The 26,464-nt window shown below is 39.6% G+C and overlaps 3 protein-coding genes across 3 annotated transcripts; all 3 read right to left on the bottom strand.

The window, feature by feature from the left end:
- Positions 1 to 4,399: 4,399 nt before the first annotated feature.
- Positions 4,400 to 6,053, bottom strand: LOC102714910. Its single transcript, XM_040522911.1, has 7 exons — positions 5,866 to 6,053; positions 5,649 to 5,795; positions 5,405 to 5,575; positions 5,236 to 5,296; positions 5,026 to 5,111; positions 4,835 to 4,924; positions 4,400 to 4,730 (listed from the first exon to the last, which is right to left on the bottom strand). Exons 1-7 carry the CDS (start codon positions 5,968 to 5,970, stop codon positions 4,668 to 4,670), a joined length of 723 nt encoding a protein of 240 aa, XP_040378845.1. The 5' UTR covers positions 5,971 to 6,053; the 3' UTR covers positions 4,400 to 4,667.
- A 9,047-nt stretch (positions 6,054 to 15,100) lies between these two features.
- On the bottom strand, positions 15,101 to 16,559 carry LOC102710865 (uncharacterized protein C594.04c). Its single transcript, XM_015836389.2, has 2 exons — positions 16,221 to 16,559; positions 15,101 to 16,097 (listed from the first exon to the last, which is right to left on the bottom strand). The coding sequence occupies exons 1-2, from the start codon at positions 16,434 to 16,436 to the stop codon at positions 15,348 to 15,350; spliced, it is 966 nt and encodes a 321-aa protein (XP_015691875.1). The 5' UTR covers positions 16,437 to 16,559; the 3' UTR covers positions 15,101 to 15,347.
- An 8,384-nt stretch (positions 16,560 to 24,943) lies between these two features.
- LOC102710580 lies at positions 24,944 to 25,700 on the bottom strand. The gene has a single exon (XM_006652009.2). It carries the CDS (start codon positions 25,631 to 25,633, stop codon positions 25,274 to 25,276), a length of 360 nt encoding a protein of 119 aa, XP_006652072.1. The 5' UTR covers positions 25,634 to 25,700; the 3' UTR covers positions 24,944 to 25,273.
- Positions 25,701 to 26,464: the final 764 nt, after the last annotated feature.

Raw genomic sequence — 26,464 nt, 5'->3', positions numbered from 1 at the left:
GAAATTAGTTTTGTCTTGTGGTTATAAACTTCCCACGCAACAGCTGCTCCAGCACTTTGCACTCCCTTATAGAGTCCAACATATCTGCACACAGACAAAAAACACAAAAACAAAAGGGGCTAAAATGTCAGCCCTCAAGGAGGAGTACAAAATTAAATGGTTTCATCTCTAAAAATACATAGACTATCAAATCACCACGTGCAGACCCATTGTGTAAGCCCCCATCAGCTTTTTTCGCTGAGCATATAAACCCCCATCTTAACAGGTTTCTATTTTCAAAGTGATTACAAATGATAAATTGGAATTGGTCAGCCTTAAGTTTGGAGTTAGTTTTGGGTGTTTTTTAACCGAAGTTTATTTTCCCGCTTTATCTTTTAAGATGGTTATATATATATATATATATATATATATATTTTATTCATAAATTATCTTTTATTTTTAAATATACCTCGGTATTCAAGCGTACTAGCAAGGCAACAAATGGAAGGCATACTTTGTTGGAAAAACACCTGCAACAAGAACATGAAGCATGAATAATGAGTTCTAACACACTGGATGCAAAGAATACCCACATATAAAAACAACCAAGCAATCCCATCGCTTACAGAAAACACTCAACCCTTAGGGAGTAGCAACTGGCCAGTTAACAAGAGTGAGCACTGTAGTATCCTGTATCCAGAAGATCATCCTCCTGAGTACTTCCTCTGAGGCCCTGTTCAGTTGAAAAAAAAATTTTGAGAGAGAGGTCACATCAACGTATACGATCGTATATTTGAAGTGTTAAACGTAGTCTAATTATAAAATAAATTTTAGATTCTGCCTAAAAACTACAAGACGAATTTTTTGAGTCTAATTAATCCGTCATTAGCACATGTTGGTTACTGTAGCACTTATGGCTAATCATGTACTAATTAGGCTCAAAAGATTCATCTCATCATTCTCCCCATAACTGTGTAATTAGTTTTAATGTGTAACTAATTTTAATGTTCATGTATATTTAATGCTTTATTTAAGTGTCCAAAGATTCGATGTGATGTTTTTGAGAAAAGTTTTTAGGAACTAAACAAAGTCTGACCTTACGGACTTCTTTGGCCTTAGGGAACACTTTATTGAACATTTAGATCTCCGAGTCGCTTATATGTCTGTCTTCTGATGCTTTTATTCTATATGTTATTGTGGGGTCAGGTAGTTCTAAATAGAATGCAAATCACACAATTAGAGCAATTTTATCATCCTTAAGAAAGCATGGAGACAAATATATTTTCTAATATAAAATTTGTTAGTGCATCCCCAGCAGTACATTCATCTCACTCTCCATCCAAAAAAGAGGATGAAAGATAAAAACCAAGCTCCAGCAGAACATATATCTCACCCTTTATTTTTGGATGTCATCCATATTAGGAGAGAGAAACTCTATATTTAAATGTTCTCTCTTCATCATCCAAAGAGATATGGAGAATGTTATATATGAATGATCTACTGGAGTATAAAGAGATATGAATGATAAAACTGTTTTAGATAATCATCCAAATGAAGATATGGATGACTAAATTTAACGAGTTGCTAGGGATGTTGTTATCTCCGGTTACAAAGTAACTTAATGTACGAAAATTTTAGGTGTAAATTTTGGTACATAGAGGTACTTTTTAAAGGATGGTAAAATTATCACCACAATTAACATACAAATGTTAAATCTCACTGTTCTAGGTTCTGTGATGCCCTAACAGTTGTGTCCTACTAGAAAGGTTGCGCGGCAACGCGTGTAGCTAAAGTTTTTTTTGCAGTGACTAATTATAAATGCATAATTAACTATTATGTGGAATAATAAATAACATCAGATCTATGTTTTTATAATTTCAGTAGGGTGATAAAGTAATTGTAATGAGTGTGTATTTAGTGTTCATATTGATATATGTAGTTAAGTAATTTAATATTGAATTTTTACCAGTGCATGTTTTTACGTGGTTTGTTTATCTTAAAATTGTTTCAAAATGTATATATTTTAAAATTCAATAAAAATGTTTTCAATCTAGAGGCATTAACTGTAAAGTGAATAAGATATAAGCCAAAGGCCAAATGTCCTTTCAGCCCAATGGGTGGGACAGGACAGGGTAGTTTATTTACACCAAGCGGGGCATGGCGAGCGCTTTTAGATAGGTCATCATTAAATCACAGCCATCCGATCAAATCCGGTGAGCTCTAGATTTTCACCATGTGTCTATAGAATTTTTGCACAAATATTACGTACCGAGAGTTACTCTTTTATGCCTGCAGCAACGTGGGGGCATCACCTAGTTTATTTAGTTATTGGAACTATGAGCGTGTATTTAGTGCTCTTATCAATATATTTAATGTGATATTTTATATGTGACCTTTATAATAGTAAAGTTTTTTATTGTATTTATGTAAAAAATAAGAGTTTGAATTTTTCCCCATGCAAGGTAATTCACTTTAGAAAATATAATAAATACTACCTTTCTACGAACATAGAACTTTTGTACGATTTAAACTTTCTAGCACTATGGGTATTTTTGTGTTGATTCATATGATTTTTTATCAAAAAACCCTACTCTCTCCGTCCTGTGTCTCGTAGGCCACGTTCGACAGTTAGATAGTTAGCCAACACAGAAAAGGTAGTAATAAAGTAATACATGATTAACTAATCATTAGATATAAAAAATGAAAATGGATTAATATAATTTTTGAAAGTAACTTTTTCTATAAAAAATTTTCAGAAAAAATAAAACATTTATCAGTTTGGAAAACGTGCGAATGAAAAAAAAAGGTAATTTGGCTTAGAGCAAATTCAATAGTATAGCCAACTGCTAGCTTCCAATTCATATAATAGTTACCTACAAAACATCAATACATGGTCCAACATGTCATACACATATTTTGTCTTGAAGCCCGTGTGTAGCTGGCTATAAATTAGTAGCTCACATCTCTTCTCTCTCTACTCTTATCTCTTTAAAATATAGTTATAGCTGATTTACAGCCTGTTATTACTGTACCTGCTCTTATTTACCGGAGGAAACGAACGCGGCCTCAGTCTCACAGTTGCTGGTTCCTCTCTCTCTCTCACACACGGCTACAAGCAGGAAAAATATATCACAATGACAAATCTACAAGGCTTACGATCTATAGCAGCAGGCATCATCGCATCGAACAGAATAACTAATTCCACACTCATACAAATCACACACAGCAACAGTGAACCACAGACGCCTACAATAAGATCAGCCAAGCTCAATTGCGGCTTAATTAATTAACTGATCACAATGTGGAACCATCAGGCCATTTGTAATAGTAATACTCCTACTGTGTATATGCACATTTTATGTGGCCTCTGAATATTTGAGCAGAAGCAACAGGTAAAATTATCTAAGCAGTACACTACACTATAATCCGCCGTACCTTCTTTCATTTTTTTTCTTTTGAAAAAAGGAGAAAAAAAATAGGGAGAGGCCTTTGAAACAAGGAGGCATGAGACGCGCGACCAGGGAGCGGGCGGCAGAGGGGCGATGCGGCTGGGCGGCAGCTGCGGCTAGGCGGGTGGCGGCCGTGGCGTGGAGGGCGGCGAAGGCAACGGCGCGAAGACCCGGCAGCAGCGGCGCGGACGGGCGGCGGGTGGGAGGGGGCGACCAGGCGGCGGTGGCGCGGCGGCTGATGTCCTCGCGCCCCCTCTCCGGTGACCGTGCGTGCGTGCTTCCCCGGCGGTAGCGGCGGCATAGCGGAGAGGCGATGCGGCGGGGAGGGCGGCGGACGCAGCGGTGCGATGACCCGGCGGCAGCGGTGGCGCGGACGGGCGACACCGGGGCGACCCGGCGGCGGCCGACGTCCTCGCGCCCTCTCTCCGGCGATGGTGAGTGTGTGCTTCCTTTTCCCTCTCTCACCTCTGTGTAAACTGTTTGCTCGGGGACGGCGACAGCAGCTCGAATGGAAAGCTTTCTACTGGCAAGGCCACGTGGCCCAATCACAGTCCGAGAACCGGTCCAAGATTTAATATATAGAGATTTCAGAAGAAAAGACAACAATATATTTTCTCAATGATAGATATCATATTGATCTTTATGAATAAAGCAAAACGAACACATTCAGGAAATTAAATGGCTGTGCAAGGAGTAAAATTAGCCCGTCCTCTAGGAAATTGATTGACACTTCTGAAACACTAGTTCTAAATGGAATGCAAATTAAACAATATTATATGCTGATGTTGGTTGGCTCTTACAGTTCTCGCTTCTGGGATGCCATGACAGTTGAGCTCACACCTGTAGCATATATCACAGATTCACAGTTAAGCTGTGATGCCATCTTTTTCCACTAAAATATTCAATATATTTCCTCAGTGATAGAGATCATCCTGATCATGCATGGATGGAGAATGGACACATTCAGGGTGTTGAACAAGTAAAACTATTTCTCCAACCAGGAAATTTGGTACGTAGTTGTTCCGTATTTGTTGGCGGTACAGGTATATGATTATACAGTTACTCTTTACCATAAAGCTATTCACCCCTGACATGAGAATTATATATATAGAACACAAACCTAAATAGGAAAGAAACATAAGCAAACCCTCAAATCCGTGACATGTCCTTGCAAATTACAGGTTCATGACCTAATTGTGATAACCATGTGGCAAGGATAAGTCCACATGCCTACAAATTTCATACTGTGATATATTTCAGGATGGACGTGCGCACATTCTCCATGAAAGCCACAGCTTCTTCCTGCAATATTCATGAAATGTGAAATGGGGGAGAAACAAAAACACAAGACGAAAGATGTGAGGTGTATCTACTTTCGATACTCTTGATAGGGCCAAAGGGTTCACCTGATTGCTTGTCCTTGCACTTGCTATATTTTCATCAAGAAGTGTTAATATGGACATGTTGAGCTCATTCCGTTCAACCATTTCAAGAAGCTGGGTAACATGAATCCACAGTTACAAATTTACAAATTGCGTATGAAGAGCTGCATAACGAAAGAGAAAATTCGCACAGCTTAATTTTGTTTAGTTCTTACTGTCGATTTTTTATCGCTGGATTGCAGGATCTTTGTGAGGCGTTCTTTAGCGGTGACGAGGTCATTTTGCAGCTTGTCATAGGCCTCTGCATGAGAGAGAGAGGGGAGTTGGAGCAAAAGGTCATCGATCGAGTAGATTTAATATAACAAGATAAACTTTGAGTAATATTCCACTAAAGTAATTAGTTGGGCAGAAGATGAGTGACTGACCCACTCCCTCAAGCAGCACTTTTTGCATTGCTTCCAACTCGATCAATCTGTCCTCCATCTCCTGCAATTTACGAATGATGAGAAGCAAGAAAGCGAGCATGAGAAACTGGTTGAAGCAATGCAATGATCCAATGAATGATTATAGTATATGTATGTAAGAGGAGGTTACCGCGGTCCGGGTGATGGCAAACTTGATTTGGGCGAGCTCGCGTTGGATGTAGTCGAAGAAGGGCTGGTTGAGCCTGGGGCGGAGCCTGGCGATCTCGACCTCGATCTCGCGCGCCTCCGTGTCGAGGAAGAACTCGACGAGACCGGCGTCGGTGTCAGGGATGACGCGCGCCTGTGGTAAGTAGTGTGGTGTCAGGGAGGAGGAGGAAGAGGAGGTGTTGGATGGAATGGGTGGACGAGTATACCTCGCGTTCCTGGCGGCGGCGCTCCTGCTCCTCGCGGACCTGGCGCTGGAAGGCCTCGCGGGCGTCGGAGTCCCTGTCGAGGCGGCGGCGGAACTCGAGGCGGGCGATGTGGCCGCCCTGCGGCGGGCCGAGGACGCCCTCGGGGTCCTGCACATGCGCAGGCAGAGTGGGAGTGAAGTGAAAGTGAGGGAAGGCAAGGGAAGAGCGGAGGTGGTACCCATCCGATGCAGGAGATCTTGGCGAGGGCGCGGCGTCTGGTGGTGGCGCGGCGGGGGCGCGCGGCGGGGAGGAGGGAGATGGCGCCAAGCAGCGACGAAGCCATGGAGGCGTTATCCCTTCGCTACCGCTGCTGCTGCTCCCTCTGTTTTTTCTTTCTGTTTCCTTTGCTCCTGGGAGAGAGAGAGAGAGAGAGAGTAAACATTATTGTAGGCCCATGAAAGCCTTCTGGATCATATACTGTCTGTGGATTTTGCAGCTCCATTCATTCATCATGGGCTACTTCAATGCGTTCTTTTAGTTGATTTTTCTTAGCTTTTTTCCGGCACATTTTTAAACTTCTAAAAGGTGTGTTTTTTTTTTGCAAAAAATTTATATGGTAAAGTTAACTATATTATATTTCTAAACTAGTTTTTTTTAAAAAATTGTAATGGTTAATTTTATCGTTTATAGCATTAAATATATACCACAAAATAAGATAATATTTTATATTTTACCCTTCTCCCCTTTATTTCACTGTAGGATACACTGTGTCACTGTGTTAGGTCTCCTTTGTGTTTAGGATGTACAGACTTAGGCTTTATTATTGCTTTAGTCTTTTAGGCTTTTTTTTTTTGTTTATATGACCGGTGGTTTTTAAGTCACTTGTTATTCAATGCTAGGGTCCTACCTCTACTTTAAATAAGCCCAAAAGAAACTACGCTAACTTGTCAATTAGCTTAACGATGCAACATTGGCTTATGGCTTTTAAATAACTCAACCAAAGAGTTGTTTGTTTGTTCAGTCCTATGTTTTTGGCTTATAAGCCGGCCCATAACTCCAAACAAGGAGGTCTTCAGAGTATAGAGGATGCACATTTCATCCAGAGTAGTGTGTTGACTTAAAAATATTACCTTCACCCCTTAATTGTGATTTGAAAAGAAAAAAAAAGAGGGCCTTAGAGTGTAGTGGGTTATAACTAATCAGCGGGACTCTGACACAATGATGTTTCTTTTTCCCCACGAATATCAAGGGTACGCATCGTTTCCCCTATGAACATCAAAGGTATGCTTATATTATTCTATTGTCACTTCATGCAGCGAAATATGGAAAAGAAGAAGGCACACAGTCAATCCACGCTCACTGTCATTGGCATGTGCCACCGTGCACAAGCGCAAGAAAGACGACTCTCGGTATGGTGGCGGTGTGGTGGTTGGAAAGATGGTCGATGGTGAAGTGGTGGTGCTAGGGGTTCTAGCGATGGTACTGAAGATCTAGTGTAAAGTTATTCTAGTCTTCGATCTGTTTTTATTGATCCGGTCAGCCACGTCAGTCAAAATCATAAAAAAGTCAACTGCCACTCGAGTACTAACATTAGTGATGCGTGTAGACACCACCCACTTGCATGAAGCCAACTTCGCAATGACGCCTTTCTCATTAGTGATTTTGGTGGATTTTCCAAGTGAAAAACTTATTTAATTTAGATATCTAAAATATCAAATGTGAGATTAAAGATGTTGCAAACTTATTGATGGCTTCGTATTGGAGGTTCTCTAGGGTGTAGTGTCCTTATAACATTGTCTGCATCGGACTAGGTCCGATCTTCTGATTGAGCTTCGAAGGTAAAATTTAGGTGAACAACAATTTAATCCCTATCAGAATCCACATTAAAAACATTACACACTAAGGATGTGTTTGGTTGTAAGCTTAGGATGAGTTGGGTCAGAGCATCTTATTTTTGTAGCCTTTGGTTTATGTATTAGATGTGTAAGTTACAACGATGTTTGTTTGTGCTTAATACTGCATAACAATTTTGTATCTGCAAGATTGGTTTGGTTCAGTGGTAGTACTTCAGTTCTTGAAGTACAGTTTGGTTGTCTTCAGACTTTCAGAAAATCCATGAAGAACTGAACAAACTCAACTGAATTATAATTGCAGCTCGTAGGCCACTTAGGCCACTTTGAACAGTGTCAGAAAGACAAGAACTCAGCCCCCAAATTTTGCCCAAACCGTGGCAAAATTTTAAATTTCAGAACGTAATTCACATAATGAAATTAAAGGAAAGGATCAGTAGCTTTCTGCGAGATTAAATGTACTACTAACACGGAATTTTTTTATTTTCTAAACCTTTTAAAGAAATAATTTTATTACTAAACCTTCGGGAAAAATATTTCCACCACATAAACCTTTTGGCCACGCCATCCACATTGGCGCGGCCAAAAGGCTTGCCACGCCATGCCACACCGATTAGGCTGCGTGGCAGCGTTGTCTTGCCACGCCATTGTCACTGGCGTGACCAAAAGGTTCAGTTTTAAAAAAAATTTATCCGAAGGTTTAGTAATAAAATTCTTTAAAATGTTTATTTAATAAAAAAATTTCTACTAACACACGTAATTGATTTGTGCGCTCCAGATCTGGCCACCTAGGGCCTGCGAGACGCTACCCAGCGGCAGCGAAGACGGATCAGCTCTTGAGAGAAGAGAGGAGAGAAGAGAAGAGATGAGAGGGAGGAGATGGCGGCTGTGGAGGGAAGAGGAGAGGGGTTGGTTTTTATCTTTCTAGGATTAGGGTTACAATCAGAGCCATTGGATCGTTGATCAACGGTCAAAAATAGTTAGGCCATTTGGGCCGAAACATGCCTTGTTTTTTTCTAGGTATTTTTAAAGGTTTCTATTTTTATTCTATTACTGTGAAGTAACAACCAATAATAATTATCTTATATATACCAATATATTTTTCATATGTAATAGACTACGTATAAGTTGTCTCGTAGAAGTTTCAAGAATTTTCGAACTAATTTACTATTTTATATATTAAATGAATTTCTATATGCTTATCGAAATTAATTCAAAATTGAACTACATGTGCATCTAATAATGTCACGCCCAAAAATTACTCACACGAATTTCTGAACTTAATTGTGTATTAAAATCTCTGTCTAGGACCAGCTAGAGTACACAAATAGACAATGTTGATTACATAACCATCATTCTTAGAAACAATTGAAAATAACACTTATTCTAACGAAAATGCAGCGGAAAGAAAGGTAGACTAGCTCTAGCGGGTACGGCTCCAGTCCACAGGCAAAACTTCGATGGTAGACCAGCTTTCCTGAGAGTCTTCTCCATCAGACTCAACTTCTAGCTCTAGAGGGGGAAATAGGGCAAGACTGAGTACAAACCACCGTACTCAACAAGTAGCACGGAAAGGAGGGTAACAAATGATGCATGGGGATCATCAAGGGCAGGCTAGGGTTAGTTGCAATAAAGCAGTATTTAACTAAATAACAGAGATTAAAATTGAATAAAAGTAATTAAATTAAAGAATAAGTAAATAACAGACGTAAAATACCACAACATTGTCCAACGTTACACCACGTTGTGACAGGCCCAACCACTACTCAACGTTACACCACGTTGCAGTAGTCCCAAGTAAAAGCCAGTTTACCCAAGTCATTAAAGGTTCACTAATCACAGTGAAGCTGGGAGTCCGCCTGTAACTGTGGGTACGGCTATTCGAATAGATTATACTCTGATCAGAGGTGTACTACTATACCCACAGGACACGACTCCACTACACTTGAACGTGCGCCGACATACCACCATGGCATACCGGAAAGGAGACCGTGATAGGACCCGTCACATAACCCTCCCTATTTAATCGCACTGCACTTAAGGTTTCACCCCTTCCTTTACACCAAGTCGGGCAGTCCCCTCTTATGCCTTGGTAGATCCGGAAGCAGCAGAGGCTTTCGTTACACCACGATTACCCATCCATACTCTATCACGCCTACCCTTGTCTTGGTACGTGAAATAGTTCGAAGCCATGCTTCAAATCCCACCTTACCCATTCGGCATGTGGTTAGCACTTAACTACTTCCAGGGTTTCCCGTGAACCGGTCTTTAATTGCCATGGGTGCGACTCTCAAAACCATGTACCCACAGCCCACCATTAGAAATATTTTAGTTGCCATTAACCCGAACCGGGTAATGAATCATTATTACAGCTATTCAGAGCTAATCATGATTATTAAATGATCCCATGAGCTACTTGATCTAAGCACGGCTAAGTATTAACCTAGGCCTAACTCTAGTCCAATTACCCTAGGTTTAACATGAATAAAGTCGGATAAACAACGGCATAATAATAAGGATTACCCGAAAAAATAAATACAGTAATTACTTTAAATAAAACAATGCATATTTGAATAAATAAAGCAGGGAATTTGCAATAATAGGTTTAATATGATCAAAGATGAGTGCTACTTGCCTTGCTCTGGTCCTGGGGAACTTCGGCAACGATCTCGAAGTAAACCGGCTCTTCGGCGGGGTCCGAATCTAAGCGACAAACCACAAAAATAAATAAAACATGCACAAACTCTACTGAAACAGTAAAAGAAAGTATTTTTAATGGATTCTTGACAATTTTATGAATTTAATGAAATTTGAAGGGGCCTAAACTGAGACTAGATGAATTAGATATGAATTTTAGAAGTTTTCTGGGTTTTTAACTAAACAGAAAAGTCCTAAATCAATTATTGCGCAATTAAATGGGGCGCTGACGTCAGCGAGGAGAGAGGAGGCACTGACGGGTGGGGACCACCTGTCGGCGGGTGAGAGAGGGAAAGGGGGCTGACAGCTGGGCCCCACGGGAGGAGAGAGGGAGGAGGGCCGGTGGGCGACTGACAACCCGGGCCCGCGCGGCAGTGAGAGGGGGAGAGGGGAAAGGAGGAAGAGGGGTGGCTGTCGGGTGGGGCCCGTCAGTCAGAGAGAGAGCAGGGGAGTAGGGAGGGGATGCTCGGCCAACGGCGGTGACCGGCGGGCGGCGACAGCGGCGGCGCACGGCGGCGACCCACGGCGCAACGGCGACGGCGCGACGACGACCGACGACGGCGCACGGCCAGCGACGACGGGCGCGGCGCACCGCGGCAGCATGGTGAGCGACGACGCGTGACGGCGAGAGGCAGCGACGGGTGCTAGCGGCGGCGGCACGGCGACTGCGTGGCGGTGCGGATGGCGCCCGGCCGGCGCGGCGGCGGCGACCGGCATCGCACGCGCGCGGCGACGACGCACGGGCCGGCAACGGCGACTGAAGGGGAAGGATGAGGAGGGAGAGGGGAGTGGGGTCGCTCAGCAGCGAAGTGAGGACGACCTATGGGTCGGCGAGGAGGAGGGACGAGCGATGGCGAAAGGAGCGGAGGCGGCGACGACCCAAGGGTGGACGGCAGCGCACGGACGACGAAGTCGGACGCGACGGCGAAGAGGGCGAAGAAGCGGCGACGGTGCTCAGGTGTCCGCCGGCGGCGACCAAAGCCGGCGGAAGATCGGCGAGGTCGAGGTGGCGGTGGCGACGCGGATAAGCAGCGACGTCTGACGGCCGGCGGCGAGATCAGTCGACGACGGCGAGGAAGCGGCGGCGCACGGGTGAGGGCAAAGGGTGGCGGGGGCACGGCGCGGCGCGGCGCGGGATTTATAGGGGAGGTGGCGCGGTTAGGGCGGGACGGCCGTTGTGGAGGAGACCGAGTCGGCGACGGCCGGATTCGGCGGTGGCCGTTGCGGGGGCGGGCGGAGTCTGGCTCGGCGGCGAGGACTCGGGCGCGGCCGGTGCAGGAAGGCACAGCGGACTTCGGCACGCGTGGCGCCGGCGTGGGCTGGCGGGCGAGCTAGGCCGAGGCGGCTGTCAGCCCAGGTGGGGCACGCGCGCGTGGGAAGGAGGGGGAGGATGGGCCGAGCAACGGCTCGGGAGGCTGGGCCGAGGTGGCTTGGCTGGCCCGGGAGGAGGAGGGAAGGAAAAAGAAAAAGGAAAAGAAGAAGGAGGAAAATTGGACTTCGGCCTAATTTGAGGAGGAAGGGCAAAAGAAAGAAAAAGTAGGGGAAAAAGGAAAGCCCTACTTTTGCCAAGTTTTAAATTAATTTTGTTTGGCAAAATTTTATACCTCTTCAATTTAAGTTTAAATCTTGTTAATCGATTTGGAACCTCAATTTAATTAAATTAATTTCTTTAGAGGGATTTTTCCTGAGTTGATTAAGCCAATTATTATTCACGGATTTCCTTTACGAATTTAGGCTTGGGATAAACTCTGGGTGTGACAAATAAGATACCCAAAATTTCACCAAAATTATATATGGGCTCACATATTCAATTGTATCACGGTTGAAAGATGAAAAATGAAATTGTCTTGTAGGGATAATTTAAATTTCTATCTCTCAACTGGCACATAATAATTACAATAATATGTATATTTGGTCAGAAAATTCTAAAAATTGACATGACAACGTATTTTTGTCAATAATCTTGCCACAAAAATTTGACATGTTTTTAATAAAGTGAGACCATACATTGTTTATGAATTGGCCCATTTTCTTATAACTTAAGAGAAATGCATCCATTTGTGAACAATTTTTTGTTAAATTTTTGGTATATTATTAGATGCACATGTAGTTTAATTTTGAATTAATTTAGATAACCATGTGGAAATTCAATTAAAATATAGAAAATAGTAAACCGGCTCCAAAATTCTTGAAACTTTTACAGGACAACTTATATCTAGCTTATTACATATGAAAAATATATTGATGTACATAATATAATTATTTTTATGTATTACTTCACAATGGTGAAACAAAATAAAAAAGGAAACAAGCTATATAATAAAGATAGTGTGTTTAAACATGTATGCACCTCAAATTTGGACACAATCTTATGTTTAACTTGATGATAGAGAATATGAACTAAAATTAGCAATTATTATGCAACAACTTGTTTATGTGTGTTATCTATTAGGCGTAATAAAACAAACTGTATGATAAAGATCCAAGAAATAGCAATTAATATAAAATAATGCAATTAAATGAAAGATCATGACTTTAGAAAAATTTGAAAAAAGAACCATCAAATTTAGAGTAATTATGAGTGAGAAATACCAATTACAAATCTCAATCGACGTGGCAAATTAATAGTAATCCGCATCATCGGTGATGAATTTTATCATGTTTTTATGCCGTTGTTTTAACTTTCGTCATAGATGTTGGTACTAATCCACCGTCGCGTATGATCCATGACAAAACATAAAATTTTGTCATACATATTATTTATTTAATGATGAAAATATGAAACGTCATAGATGAATCATTTTCTACTAGTGCAACATAACTGTTCAGGTTGATTAATTTGCTCATAAATGATGCTTTGTCATTTGTGTGCCTCTAATTATGTGTGAAATAATATACACAATTTCATGTATTAGTTGTGGCTCTAATTATCGGTAAAATGTTCATTCCATCTATTAATTGTGACTTTATATTCTATTTATTTAATATAATACTTGTATTAATGTACATATTATTACTTTGAGTTAGTCAGATAATAATTAGTCAACTTTATTGTGTTATTTGGGAGGTGGAAGGTAACCTCACCAAGACATTTTGGGGAGGCTACCGCATCTAGCCATCCCAGCTTTATTACTCTATCGAAAAATATGATATGATCACTTAATTCCATCTCATCCCTCAACCCAAAAAAAAAACATGGCACAATCCTTCTCTCTGATCAAATAAAAAAAATAAGATCAACCCATCTGTAATTTAGAAATAAGTCTAACTTGTCGTACTTAATCCACAAACCAAACACATAGTAAAGATGTGAGCAAATAGTTCAACTCTCTACTAAAGTGGATTGGAAAGCTTGTATACAGGCAAGTGGCGAACTCAGAACAGAAATTATTGGAGGTCCAATACATACTAATTATCTAATTTTTATACTTATAGATTAATTAATATGATATAATTTAGTAAGAATCGGATAATTTACTCGGGGTCCGAGGACCTAGGAAGTTAAACGTAGGTTCACCGCTTGAGTCTACGACCCTTAAAAAATGACCTTTTCGAATTCAACCATATATGTATGATTTTCAATCGTAGAATAATCTCTCTTGAGTAACTTAACTGTTCACTCAACTGAATGAACAGTGTACATGATTACGATGAGTCGGATGTTTGCGGATGACCTCTCGCGTCTCGTCTCGCCCAATGGAAGGAGTACGCCAAACGTGTACATGATTCAACCACTCGCTCTCCTCACCTTTGCACCCTCCTGTTAATTAGTACTACTGCTCCTTGTCCTATAGAGCAAGTCAATAGTATAATCAACTGCTAACTTCAATTTATCTATAGTTAATTTTATAGCTAACTCATATAATATTTACCTATAAAACATTAATACATGGTCCCACATATCATACACACTGTGTTTTGGAGAATGTGTTGTAGCTGGCTACAATTAGTAGCTCACTTCTCTTCTCTATCACTTTTATCTCTTTAAAATATGTTTATAGTTGGCTTAGATCCGTATCTGCTCTTTAACACATTTTACTTATGCTACCTCTAGTTCATTTTTTCTCTTTTCTTATATGTGATCTGCATTTACTTGGTTACTTGACGATGCTTAGTATTGCTTGGCTGTTTCATTGTGATTTTTGTGTGAGCAATCTGCATTCTCTGCTCATCTATCATGTGATCAGTAGTACAAAGATTGAGATAGAGTGCCTTGTGGATTTCTAATTTTTTTTTTACATATTGAGAAGTTATGCCTATTTTTGTACTTGAGATGTGAATCCTTCACCTCCACGTTGCTGATCATTCAACATGGGCCACATGGCCATGGCCAAGTCATGCTGTTTGCATTTTCTATAATCAAATATGAAATGAAAATATTAAGATTGATTGATTGCCGATGACTTTTTCTTTATGCTTCAGAACTCTGTTTTGCATGAGCAAATAATGAAGGCCTTTTGCTAGGAGGTTGGAAAAGGATGAACAAGCGGATCGGTAGAGGCAATGGCTGCTGGCGGCATTCTTGCAGCACTCTAACAACTCTATGGAACAAGCTACAAGCAACGGGAAGGCTGACATAATATTAATATATGCAGCATCCTTACATAGTTCCATATCCAAATCAACGGTCGTATTATCTGTGTGGATCATCATGTTGCCAGATAACCAGCTGCTTGTTTATCAAAAGGAAAAGGAGCATTTTTTAGTGACTAATCTGATGCACACTAAATGAGTACATAGATATACGTCCTTGCATTCGCTATAAATCTGAAGAGCAATGTTCTCATCATTTGTGGCATCACCTTGAGACCAGATCAAGCTTGGATTTAGTATCCTAGCCTGACTGTCAATTGAAATTCTTTTATTTTTGCCATTTGATTGACAGATTGTCCTGCATCAAACATCCAGCTATCAGTGAATCCACTCTCTAGCAACACAGCCCTCCCTCATTATCATTTTAATTTTAGTGTTGACATTACACAGAAGAGATATTAATGTCGGGAACACCGTAAATTCACACCTTGACAGGTGACGATGATACAAGTTACAGATTATACAAATAGTTAATTACACGACAAGAGATGAAAAATCACAAAGAACACGACATACAGGAAGGAGCAACCAAACACAGATAATAATGAAGACTTGAAGAGAATGAGAAAGAGAGAGCAATTTAGTTGGTGGTGGTGGTGGGCTGAGCCTGAGGGAGTGGCTTCCTGAACCAGGGGATCCACACAGAGGTGGTCTTCTGGTAGAGCTTGTAGGCCTCTGCTCGGTGCTGCTGCTTCACCATGCGCCGCTCCACGAGCACGGTGACATAGCCCAGGCACATGCTGTTCACAAGAGGCCCGACCAGCATCCATGGCTGCCCCACGTTCCAGGCGAAGAGGTACAGTCCCCACCACCACAGCTGCTCCCCGAAGTAGTTGGGATGCCGCGAGTACCGCCACAGCCCCTCCTCCAGGGTCGCCACCGTCGGCTCACCCACCTTCTTCAGCTTCTCGTTGGTGGCCACGAACCTGTGCAGCTGGGTGTCGGCGAAGTGCGCGATGGCAATGCCGGCGACGCAGGCCACTGTGGCGAGGACGTCCCAGGCGCCCCATGGGTGGTCGCTGGAGTGGATGGCGTACATCGGGAGGCAGACGCCGATGAGGAACACCTGCTGCGAGAGGTAGACGGCGACCAGGGACATCCACCACCACGCGTCGCCGTACTGGCCCCGCATCTCGGCGAACCTCCAGTCCTCCCTCTTGCCCCACTGCCACCCTTCCCTCCTCAGGTAGTTGTGCGTGAGCCTGGCGCTCCACACCCAGGTGAGCGCCACCGCCACAGCCGACCTCGCCGCGTCCGCCACGGCGGCCGGGTGGGCCCTGTAGTAGTGCAGAAGCATCACCGGGATGACGGTCCAGTAAAGATCGATCAGCTGGCATTTCGTCAAGCACATTGCGGGCGGGCAGGCAGGCAGCGGAGCACACAGTCAAACACTAGAGCAGACAGAGAGAGGGGAATGGAGAAGCGAATGGAAGAAGAGGGAGGGAGGACTGACCCAGTGGTTGGAGAGGAGATTGCCGATGAGCCAGAAGAGGAGGTCGACGTTGAAGAGGAAGACGAGGTTGGCGACGAGGAGGGGGTGGGCGGCGCACCACGACGACACCGTGCTCCTGCTGTCCTGGTTGGAGGGGCGGACGAAGGTGAAGAAGAAGAGGAGGGAGGGGAGAGGGAGGAGGAAGGCGATGAGCATGTTCCTCACGCCGGCGGCCATGGCTGCTGCTGCTGCTGCTGGAGAAGAGACGTGGAGGGGACTGGCAACACACACGCCCTTTTTATAAACACTGCTTCATGTAGTATTTTTATTTTTTCTCCGTTTTTCATTTAATATAATTTATTTTTTCCTTGCAAAATTTATTTATAAAGTAAAGCTTTGTTACTGCCATTCCCGCTCTGAAGTTTATGTGTTCTAATATATATACACCTTTAAAAAGAGTGTTGGTGGTAGAAGATGAATCTAGCATTGCCTCTCTGTTTTTTTTTTTTAAAAAAAATGGTACCATGGGACCATAGCACCTACTGCTCCGTCCCAAAAAAAAGATATCTAGAATTTTTAGGTCGAGCGTTTGATCATCCGTCTTATTTGAAAAATTTATTAAAATATTGAAAAAAATTAGTCACATATAAAGTACTATTTATGTTTTATCATGTAGTAACAATAAAAATATTAATCATAAAAAATTTCAAATAAGATAAAGAGTCAAAAATTCTAAAAAACACAGAAATTCGTTTATTTTGGGACGGAGGTCGTATTTGTCAACGACCCATAAGACCATAATCTTAGCCTCATCTTCTCGCTTTTGATTATGCTAATAGGCTAAAAATTATTTTTTTAATTGTAAATTTAGAGTATATTTTGAAGTTTTTTTATCGTATTTTATTTTCTAGTCTTGTTTTATCTCGCTGAGAACATAGACACACACCTATCTATATATATATATATATTAAATTTTTATTCATAAATTATTTTTTATTTATAAATATGGACGTTTGACATTTCCAATCACCCCATGTACTTCTATGTCAAGAAAAAAAAGACGGTGGAACTAAAGGTCCCACATATCAATAATAATAAAAGAACTGGTTAATGTGGTTTTTTTCTTTTGCGATGATGTTTTCTAGTTAACAATCCTTTGCTCCTCTCTCATCCTGGTTAACAATTCTGGTGGTTTTTTAAGATAATGGATAATCTGGTTTTGACTTCAAAAGAAGCTACAGTGACTTATTACAGTCGGAGGTTCACATATTAGGGCAACACCAGATTGACCAAATCTCTGGACCATAGACTCTAAACATAAACAAGCTAGAGAATAACAAATCAAGAAGAAATCATGTTGCTAAATCTCTAGCCGAAATTCACAAAGATTTGCATGACGGTAGATTCAAGCTTCCGGCATGCATCGTAGATCAACTCCTTGGTATCGTCAAACTTTTGCGGTTGCGCCCAAAACCGGCACCAATATGTTGCCCTGAATAATACCTGCATATATGTTTTAGTTAAAGATTTATCAAAAACCATATCATTTCTACTCAACCAAAGAGCCCAACATAAAGCAGATGCCCCTACTCGAATTGTTTTTGCAATATTTGATTGAACTCCATTCAACCATCCTCCACCCATATGAGTAAAACTTGTTGGTATATTCAACCTAAAAGATACGTTAACGACTCTCCATAGGAATTTAGCAAAATGACAATCGAAAAAAGATGTTGTATAGTTTCTTCATTAGAAGAATAATAACACGTCTTATCACCTACCAATTCCGTCTTGCTAAATTATCCTTTGTTAAAACCACCCGTTATAAAGATACCACAAAAAGATCTTAATCTTTAGGGGCAACTTTAAATTCTAAATATGTTTATTTGTATCTCTAATACCATTATTAATAAGTGCTAAATACATAGAATGGACAGAAAATTGTCTATTTTGATGGAGACCCCATTTAAATATATCTTTTTGATCATTCAGACGAATATGTACAATTTTAGCAACTAAGTTATACCAACTGGCTAAATTATTGTCCGACTAAAGATCTTCTAAACGAAACATTTAACGGAACAAAACTCATAATTGCTACGGAAGCCCCTTTCCTGCGAACAATATTATATAAAGATGGATATTGATCTTTGAAAGGACGATTTTCAACCCATTTATCCTCCCAAAATCTTACTTGTGTCCCATCATTCACTTGGAAATTTCCAAAATTAAGAAATTTTTCTTTGACCTTCATGAGACTTGACCAAAAGTGAGAATCTCCAGGTTTTTTAGTAACTCATGTTATCGTTTGAATATTCTAATATTTCTTCCGAAGTAGTTTTTGCCAAACACCATCTTCATTAATTAATTTAAACAACCATTTACTTAACAAACATTGATTCTGTATTTCCAAATTCTGAATACCAAGCCCACCCTGGTCTTTTGGTTGGCATATAATATCCCATTGCGTCAATCTATACTTTTTTCTATGACTATCACCTTGCCAGAAAACCCTTGATCTATAAGTCGATTTTTTGAAGAATTCCTTTTGGAATTTCAAAAGTTTTTTTTTTATGTTCGAACTATTACTCACTAGCAATATACCTATGTTAACGCTATGGTCTAATTTACAATTTAATAATATAAATAATATATTATAGATTCATTTTAATGCAATCATATATAAACCAAACATTCGAATTTGTTTGTCTATCAAGCATTTGTTCATTTGATTATTTGAACTATTACTCACTAGCAATATACCTGTGTTAACGCTATGGTCTAATTTACAATTTAATAATATAAATAATATATTATAGATTTATTTTAATGCAATCATATATAAACAAAACATTCGAATTTGTTTATATATCAAGCATTTGTTCATTTGATTATTTAAACATGACAAAATAGCAGCAAACAGTCAGTTAACGATGACTATTATAACTTTGCATAATTAATTATAGATTGGACCATATTATAATAAATTAAGAGTTTTCAAGTTTGAATAGTAATTATAAAACATGTAATTACTAATTTCAGAATCACTACAATATCAACAAATTGCAAGGATAATTGATACACTAATTTCAGAAACACTACAATACAAAGTTCATATATTACAAAGATAATTTTAATTAAACAATTTATTCATATTATCTGATATTAACATAAAATTTGAATTCTATAAAACTAAATTTAATGTAAACTACTTCATATAAACATGAGTTGCATCACATAACTTTCGGTCTTCCTATAATAAATGAAAATTTGCTAACATTGTATATATCAAAAAGTATAAAACAACCGTGCAACTCTCGAGTTTAAATTTATTATGAGTTTAAAAATAATTTTTGTGTCTTTATATATTACATGAAAAGATATTTAATTAAATATTAAGTGATCATCTAATTTCTAGAAAATATTTATTGCATGTGTTCTATGTAGTTTAAAAAAAATAAATTGATAGTTTAAAAATTCAAACTTAATGCATGAGATTTAATGTGGGGAAGATAGATGGAATGTGAGCATAATTTGGGAAGCCGATAAACGGAAAGAGGATAGATGAAACGTGAGTCGTCTGATCTGAAGCAGTTGATATCAACCGTTGGATTTGTCCAATGAGTAAATCCTATTGATGCACTGTAGGGTAGGGTAGATAAATTAGCCGCTGAGATCATTTCTTTGGTTTCAACCATAAAGGAATGATTTTGTTACTCTAAAAGATAGCCTCAAATCATTTGGGGCTTAAGCAGAAAATAATCAAGGCAGGGAGGTACAAGATGATGATTAACATAGCTCGGCTGCATTGTGGGTCTAATGATGGGCTTTAATGTGACCACAGTGACAGACTGAACTCTCAAGGTTTGCAGGTGCAAGTATCTTGTTGAATCTTGATGAAGCACTTAATTAAGGAAGCTTCACCTGAGTGAGTACTGTATCAGCTGTGATTGAACTATAAATTAACACAAGCATGTATTCAGATTAATTGCAGATCATTAGTGCGCACCCTATGCATAGTTGGTCCCTACGTTATTTCTGAGTGATGAGAAGAGAAGAAAAAAAAAGTAGCTTCGTTTTACTACTTTAATTAATTACTCTAAGCTTAGTTGGCCTAGCTAGCCCCTGATTAGACTATTATCGTCAGGCAACATGAAGAGAAATCCATCGCATTACTGTAAGATTGGGAACTCAATGTGTGTGTGTGCGCGCCGAATCTGAATCAAGGTTAGCTGACGGCGCGCATGAACAACTTTTAGGTTAATCTGTTTTCCTTTAATCATGTGCAGCTCCAGATCGATGTCATTATTATTATTCTTGGTCCCGTGCAGATTAACAATTAATATGTCTATCTCTTTCAGGCCGTAGTTAACTGAGCATTGAAATTAAATACAGATGCATGGAGGCCACCAATTAATGGATGATGATTGATCTTGACGGCCAGATCGTACTACATATATATGGTAATGGTGTGATCATCTCACACGCCGGCTAAGTTCATGATGCTCTCGATCACCATGTTGGATTATTGTATTGCTTTGGATGATTCTAAATTGCCATGCCGCCGTGCTGCTTTTGAATAAAATTATTCCTTAATTTCAAGGAAATGCATATTTGGAATCATTAGTTGCCAGTGATAGATCGGCGGCTTAAATGGGTTTCAACAGAAAATTAATCAACATCGAGGATTTCCTGTTATCTCAGTTTGGTCGTGTTCTTTTCTGATTCGGTGGATTTTCACTCAGGCATAATCCATTAAGCTTCTAAGCGGTATATTTCGTATAAAATGTTTCTATATAATTTTTTAAATACTTTAATTTTCTAGAAAAGACATTGTACAAGGTAATTCACTTGTTTATACTCTTAAATAGTTATTATAAACATTAGATAATTCATCAATTTTAGCTATATGAACTCTTCTCTATTCTGAGCCACTCTGGTTAGGGAGTCCAGTCTAAGGTTTGTTTGTCATGTCAGAACTTTTGCTAGTAGAAAATAACGCACAGACAATAATTAACATGAAGCAAGTAGTTACTTGCATGTGATAATCCGGCATTAATTTCTCAAATAGAGAAAATACGCGAGGAACTAGCGTGAAATATTCTAACAAAACTAGTAGTGTTTTATCAATAAATAATAACACATCACCCAACTTTGATCTAGTTGGGAGTGAGATGTATACCTCTACATTCTCATCCCCTACAGCTCAAGCTATGACCATTGGGCCAATGGTCCATGGCTTTCTTTTTTTCTTTTCTTTTCTTTTTTTTTTGTTTGAGAGGCATGGGTCCATGGCTGAGGTTGCTTGGGACTTGGGAGGATGTTCAGCTCAAGTAGATTTGAGGGGGCAAAAAAAAAGGGGGGGTGGGGGGTATGCCTTGGACCAAGTTTGGTCTGGCCCAACAAGCCTCAACAAAAGGCCTGGACAGAGATTTTTTGGTTCATAAGAAACCAGGTTTTCTTCTCTCCTCACAAATGATTGATTCTTGAAAATCCGGAAAGTGAGAAATATATTTTCAATATGAGGACATGCTAACTTGACCGTATGTGAAAATTAATTTTTATAGATGGCCCACTAGAAGAGCTGCTTGTGGAAACGCTTTATTTTCACGGGCCTGTAAAGATAGGTTTTGGTCGTATGAAAAAAAAACTTTTTTTAAGTATTATATATTCCTTTTAAGAAAAAAAATATAAGTCTCTTAAAATACTTTTTAAAACAACATTTGAACATTGTAATAGGTAATTTCTTTGTTCGTACTCTCAAATATTATCATAAAAATCAGATAATCTATGATATTCATTCATTCATTCAAAAAAAGAAAAAAGTAACGGGGTTGAGCCAGGATTTTTTTAATTTTAAAACCTTTTAATAAATAATTTTATTACTAAACCTCAGGAGAAACTATTTTCACCGGATGAACCTTTTGACCACGCCACCAATATTGGTGTGACAAAATAATACTGTCACGTAAAGTTTTTGGTGTGACAGACTTGTCATGCCATTATCGGTGGCGTGGCAGCATAGTCTTGCCATGCCACCGACACTGATGTAGCAAGCCTGCCACGCCAACCGTGCTACGTGACAGCGTTGTCTTGCCACGTCACCCACGCCGGTATGGTCAAAAGGTTTATACGGTGAAAATATTTTTTCTAAGATTTAGTAATAAAATTATTTATTAAAAATGTTTAAAAAATAAAAAAATTCGCCAGCCAGTGAGATGAAGCATGCCGATGGTGTGCTCGTAGGAGGAACTCAGCTGTGATGGGAGAGACTCCAGGATGAGTGGTGTATATAAGAAGAAATAAAATTTTCTGATAATGAGTGCGGTTGGTTAATTAAGTTGTTGTGTGTTAGTAGAAAATAGGAATGCCAAATGAGGCGGAGGACTAGATGCGGTGAATTCAAATTGGTTGAACTGACAAGAATAGAAGTGAATGCCAAATGATGCAACAATTTGTAGGCGAACTACTTCTCTTTTAATCTATATATTGCAAACAATAATGTTGTTTACATTCCAAAATATGAATCAACTAGGAGAGACGTGATGAAAGTTGGGCAATAATTTTCAACTAACCGTAATTTGATTGTAAAACAAATTATAACAATATGTGTTTTCACTTGAACAACTTGAGAAACAAGACACACCAACCACAAACTGAGTCTACGATATAACTTGCATTTTTAAGCAGACAATTGCATAAGAATAACTTATAATTATGCATATTTGCATAAAATTTTTTGAATTAATAAGTCAAATAGTAAAACGTAAATCCAAAAAATTAACAACATCAGATTAAAAAAGAAAAAAAAAAGGAGGGAATAGGATTTAGTCGCAAGCGTACACTTCTATTCCAATCTTCCTTCCAATTTTTTCGTGGCTCATCACGGATAGACGATACAGATGCATATATCTCATGTACCATTTAAGCTAAACCTCTCTCTATAAAGAACATACCAAAACTAATCCTATAAGAGGATGAATCAATTTTATTTTTTCAGTGTCGTTTTACGAGATCAGTGTGGTTCATAATTCATATAGCTTTAGGTCTAGCATAACCACGTTCCGTTACTCATATGTTTGGTAATTGGTTACGGGGTTTTACGAAGGATATAAAGTCACTGGTCTTGCTAGGGGCTGCGTCAACCTGTTGGTCATTATGGTTATGCCGGAATGAGATAGTATTTGACAAAAAGATAATTTCTTCTCCTTTACAGGTTATTTTTAGAATTATTCATTGGCTGCATACATGGGCTATTCTCCAGAAGCCTGGATCATAGAATACATTGCTTATGGTGTCTCAACAATTGGAACTAGTGGTCATGGAGTTTTTTACCTAGGACTATAGGTGGCAGTCTAGTTTGGTGATTTCTTTTTAAGGATTTGCTCTATTTTTTAATACTTGGTTATGTTTGTGTCTAGTTTTTGGTTGTGTGTATTTTAGTTATGCAGATGCCGGAAGTGGTCTTCGAGTGATTGTATCACCTTGATGTAATCATCTGAGATCAATAAAAACTTCCTTTATCTAAAAAAAAGATATTCATATTTATTTTTGCTATTGAGTTTTCCTTCCATCTTTTAGATGTAACGATTCGCTCGAGTCTCCGTTTCCATTGATATTTCATAGGAGTTCCCATAGTCATAACAGGGATAGTGGGGGCTCGAGCTTCCACAGCCTTCATGACAAATCCACCCATGATAATGATATAAAATGCTAGTCGCGAGAATGTATCTTTATTCTGAGGTACGCACCTTCTTGCTAACTCTGGGGGTATTAAATGCTTGTTATATATGTTTTCTAGGGATTTCTGTTAGAAAATTATTGAAATCATTTGCAATTCACATTTATTCTAATTAGTTCAACCAATTTAAATTAATTTACAACTTAAGTAGTGGTGAGATATACGAGAGGTATAGCGCTTTAGGGATGAGAGAAAATCTCGGATAGGTAAAGTGAGTTCCATCAGGGGTCAGAAAGACCATGGACCTCAACGATTTTTCACCATACCGCTTTAAGTAATTTTACAGTCTTTGAGTAGGTAATACCAAAATTTTAGTGCAGGTACCAAATTTTACACTAAAATTTTGGCATACCTTTTTAAGGATTGTAAAAGTATTATAAAATTGCTCCACTGCTTTTTTTAGGCTGAAATTGCTAGGTAGGACGGCCCTCCACTTTGCTTGCCCCCGTTACAATTTAGGATGATATGTACCTTTGGCATTTGCGGAATAATTTATGTAAAAGGCAAGGATCTAGATTGTAAATAGGGGAGTCATTTACCGTATTGGCTAGTTTTTTTGGTAAAAAAGATTATTTACGATTATACAATTGGTATAACTAGTTTAACATATTTAGCCTAATATGTATATATACGAGGGTGTGTGGACCGTGGGTGCATGCGTAACCCTAAGCCTAAGGGACTATCCATGCATGTTAAATGACTAGTTTATAAATGGAAAACTTCTCATCTTATGAGATTTGCTCCCGTCTAAAAATTACGAAAAAGGTATCTCACAGTACTAAATTGTTTCTGATTGTTGGATCTAACAATGTCCATCCTGTTACTTGGCTAGATCCAATAATGAGAACCGATTTGATACTTTGAGGTACCGGTAACTCGAAATACTTTTTGTTGGACTGGAGCAAATCTATCATCTTATTGGCTCCTTTTGGATGAGAAAAGTCCATTATAATCCTATGGTATTTGATACAAAACAGAGAACATTTTACATTCATTAAAATAGACAAGATTTTATTGGGAAGAAAACATATAATACAAACCAACTTACATGTATAAAAGAAACATGTATGAATATAACATCACAACTACAACAACAAGGACAAATACATATATATGACTACGAAATCTTGTAAATGAAAAAAAAAACAAAGGGAGAGGAAATATATCGTCGAAGGAACATGCACATTAACATACATATATATCGATCGAGCTGCTGATCATGTGTATGTATATATACCGATTTCTGATGCAGGTGGTGATGGATGGATCATCGTCTGTTTGATCCAATTAATATCGATATTAAGTATACGTCTAGTAAGTTTTGGTGATCAGTTCAGTTGGCTGCTTCCTCCCGGACGTCGTCGTCGTCGTAGTCGCGAATCTCGTCGACGTGCTCGACGATGACGACGTGGACGCCGGGGTCCTTGACGGCGCAGCTGCCGGCGACGAGCACCGAGTTGTTGACCGCCTGGTAGTTGCTGTTGGTGTAGGCGCTCACCACGCTTTCCTCCTCGTCCTCGCCGCCGGCCTCCACCACGACGAGGTCCTCCACGTCGCCGGCCACCTCCATGGTGGCGCCGTTGTTCTCCCCGGCCAGCGTGATGATGCTGCTGCTCTCCTTGGCCTCGTCGTTGAGCTTGGCGAGGATGGTGCTCACCTCGGAGGCCAGGTTGTCGTTGGAATTAGCCGCCATCGATCACTAATTAAACAGCTCGCTTGCTCTAAACTGCAATTAATTGCTAATTGATGTACAATGGATGGATGGATCGATAGCACAAATGTATCATGGTTTGTTGCTGTATATATACTACTCCATGATCCATGCATGATGTGATAGGATTATTCGAGGCTTTGGCTCCAGGGTTTGGGCAAAGGATCGAATCTCTCTTTAATTTATGAATTTCTTTAATAAATTAATGCATCATGGTATATAAGAAAAAGCAATGATATTCCTAGCTTAATCAGCTAGCTATAGCCGGTTGTGATCTGTCACTGACAAAGTGATAGAATGACACGGATCAATGGGCTAATGAATAAAAAACTCTGCATCATGCATGTGAGTGCTTTGATTCAACGTCGGTCGGTGGAATGATGAGGCTGTTTGTAACCTTTTCTTTTGGGGAGTGACAGAGACAAAGTGTGACTTCCCCTGAAAGCAAAGGATTGAGATTGCTTTCAATTGCATCTTGAGTTCATGGATCATGTCACCCCAATTTTATCACTTGGGGCCTGTTCATAGCGCTATCATTTCCAGCCATAGCAAAATTTTGGTATTACCAAAATTTAGTAAATATTCTACCCTACCATACCATGCCAAGATTTTGTTGATTTCTTAAAACTTCTTATATCACTCAATACAAAAATATTTGGCAAATGTACCAAACTAATTAACACCCACACATCCCTATCAAATTGTGGCATTTGAAACATTACCAAAAATTTGGTATGGTTAATTTTGATATCAAAGTGAACAGGCCCTTTGCTCACTAATTAAACTGCATCCTTAATCAGCTTTCTAAACATG

The sequence above is a fragment of the Oryza brachyantha genome, chromosome 4 (genome assembly GCF_000231095.2).
Source record: "Oryza brachyantha chromosome 4, ObraRS2, whole genome shotgun sequence".
Lineage (NCBI taxonomy): Eukaryota > Viridiplantae > Streptophyta > Magnoliopsida > Poales > Poaceae > Oryza > Oryza brachyantha.
Note: the sequence above shows the minus strand (reverse complement) of the source record. Positions and strands in the feature narration are given on the sequence as shown.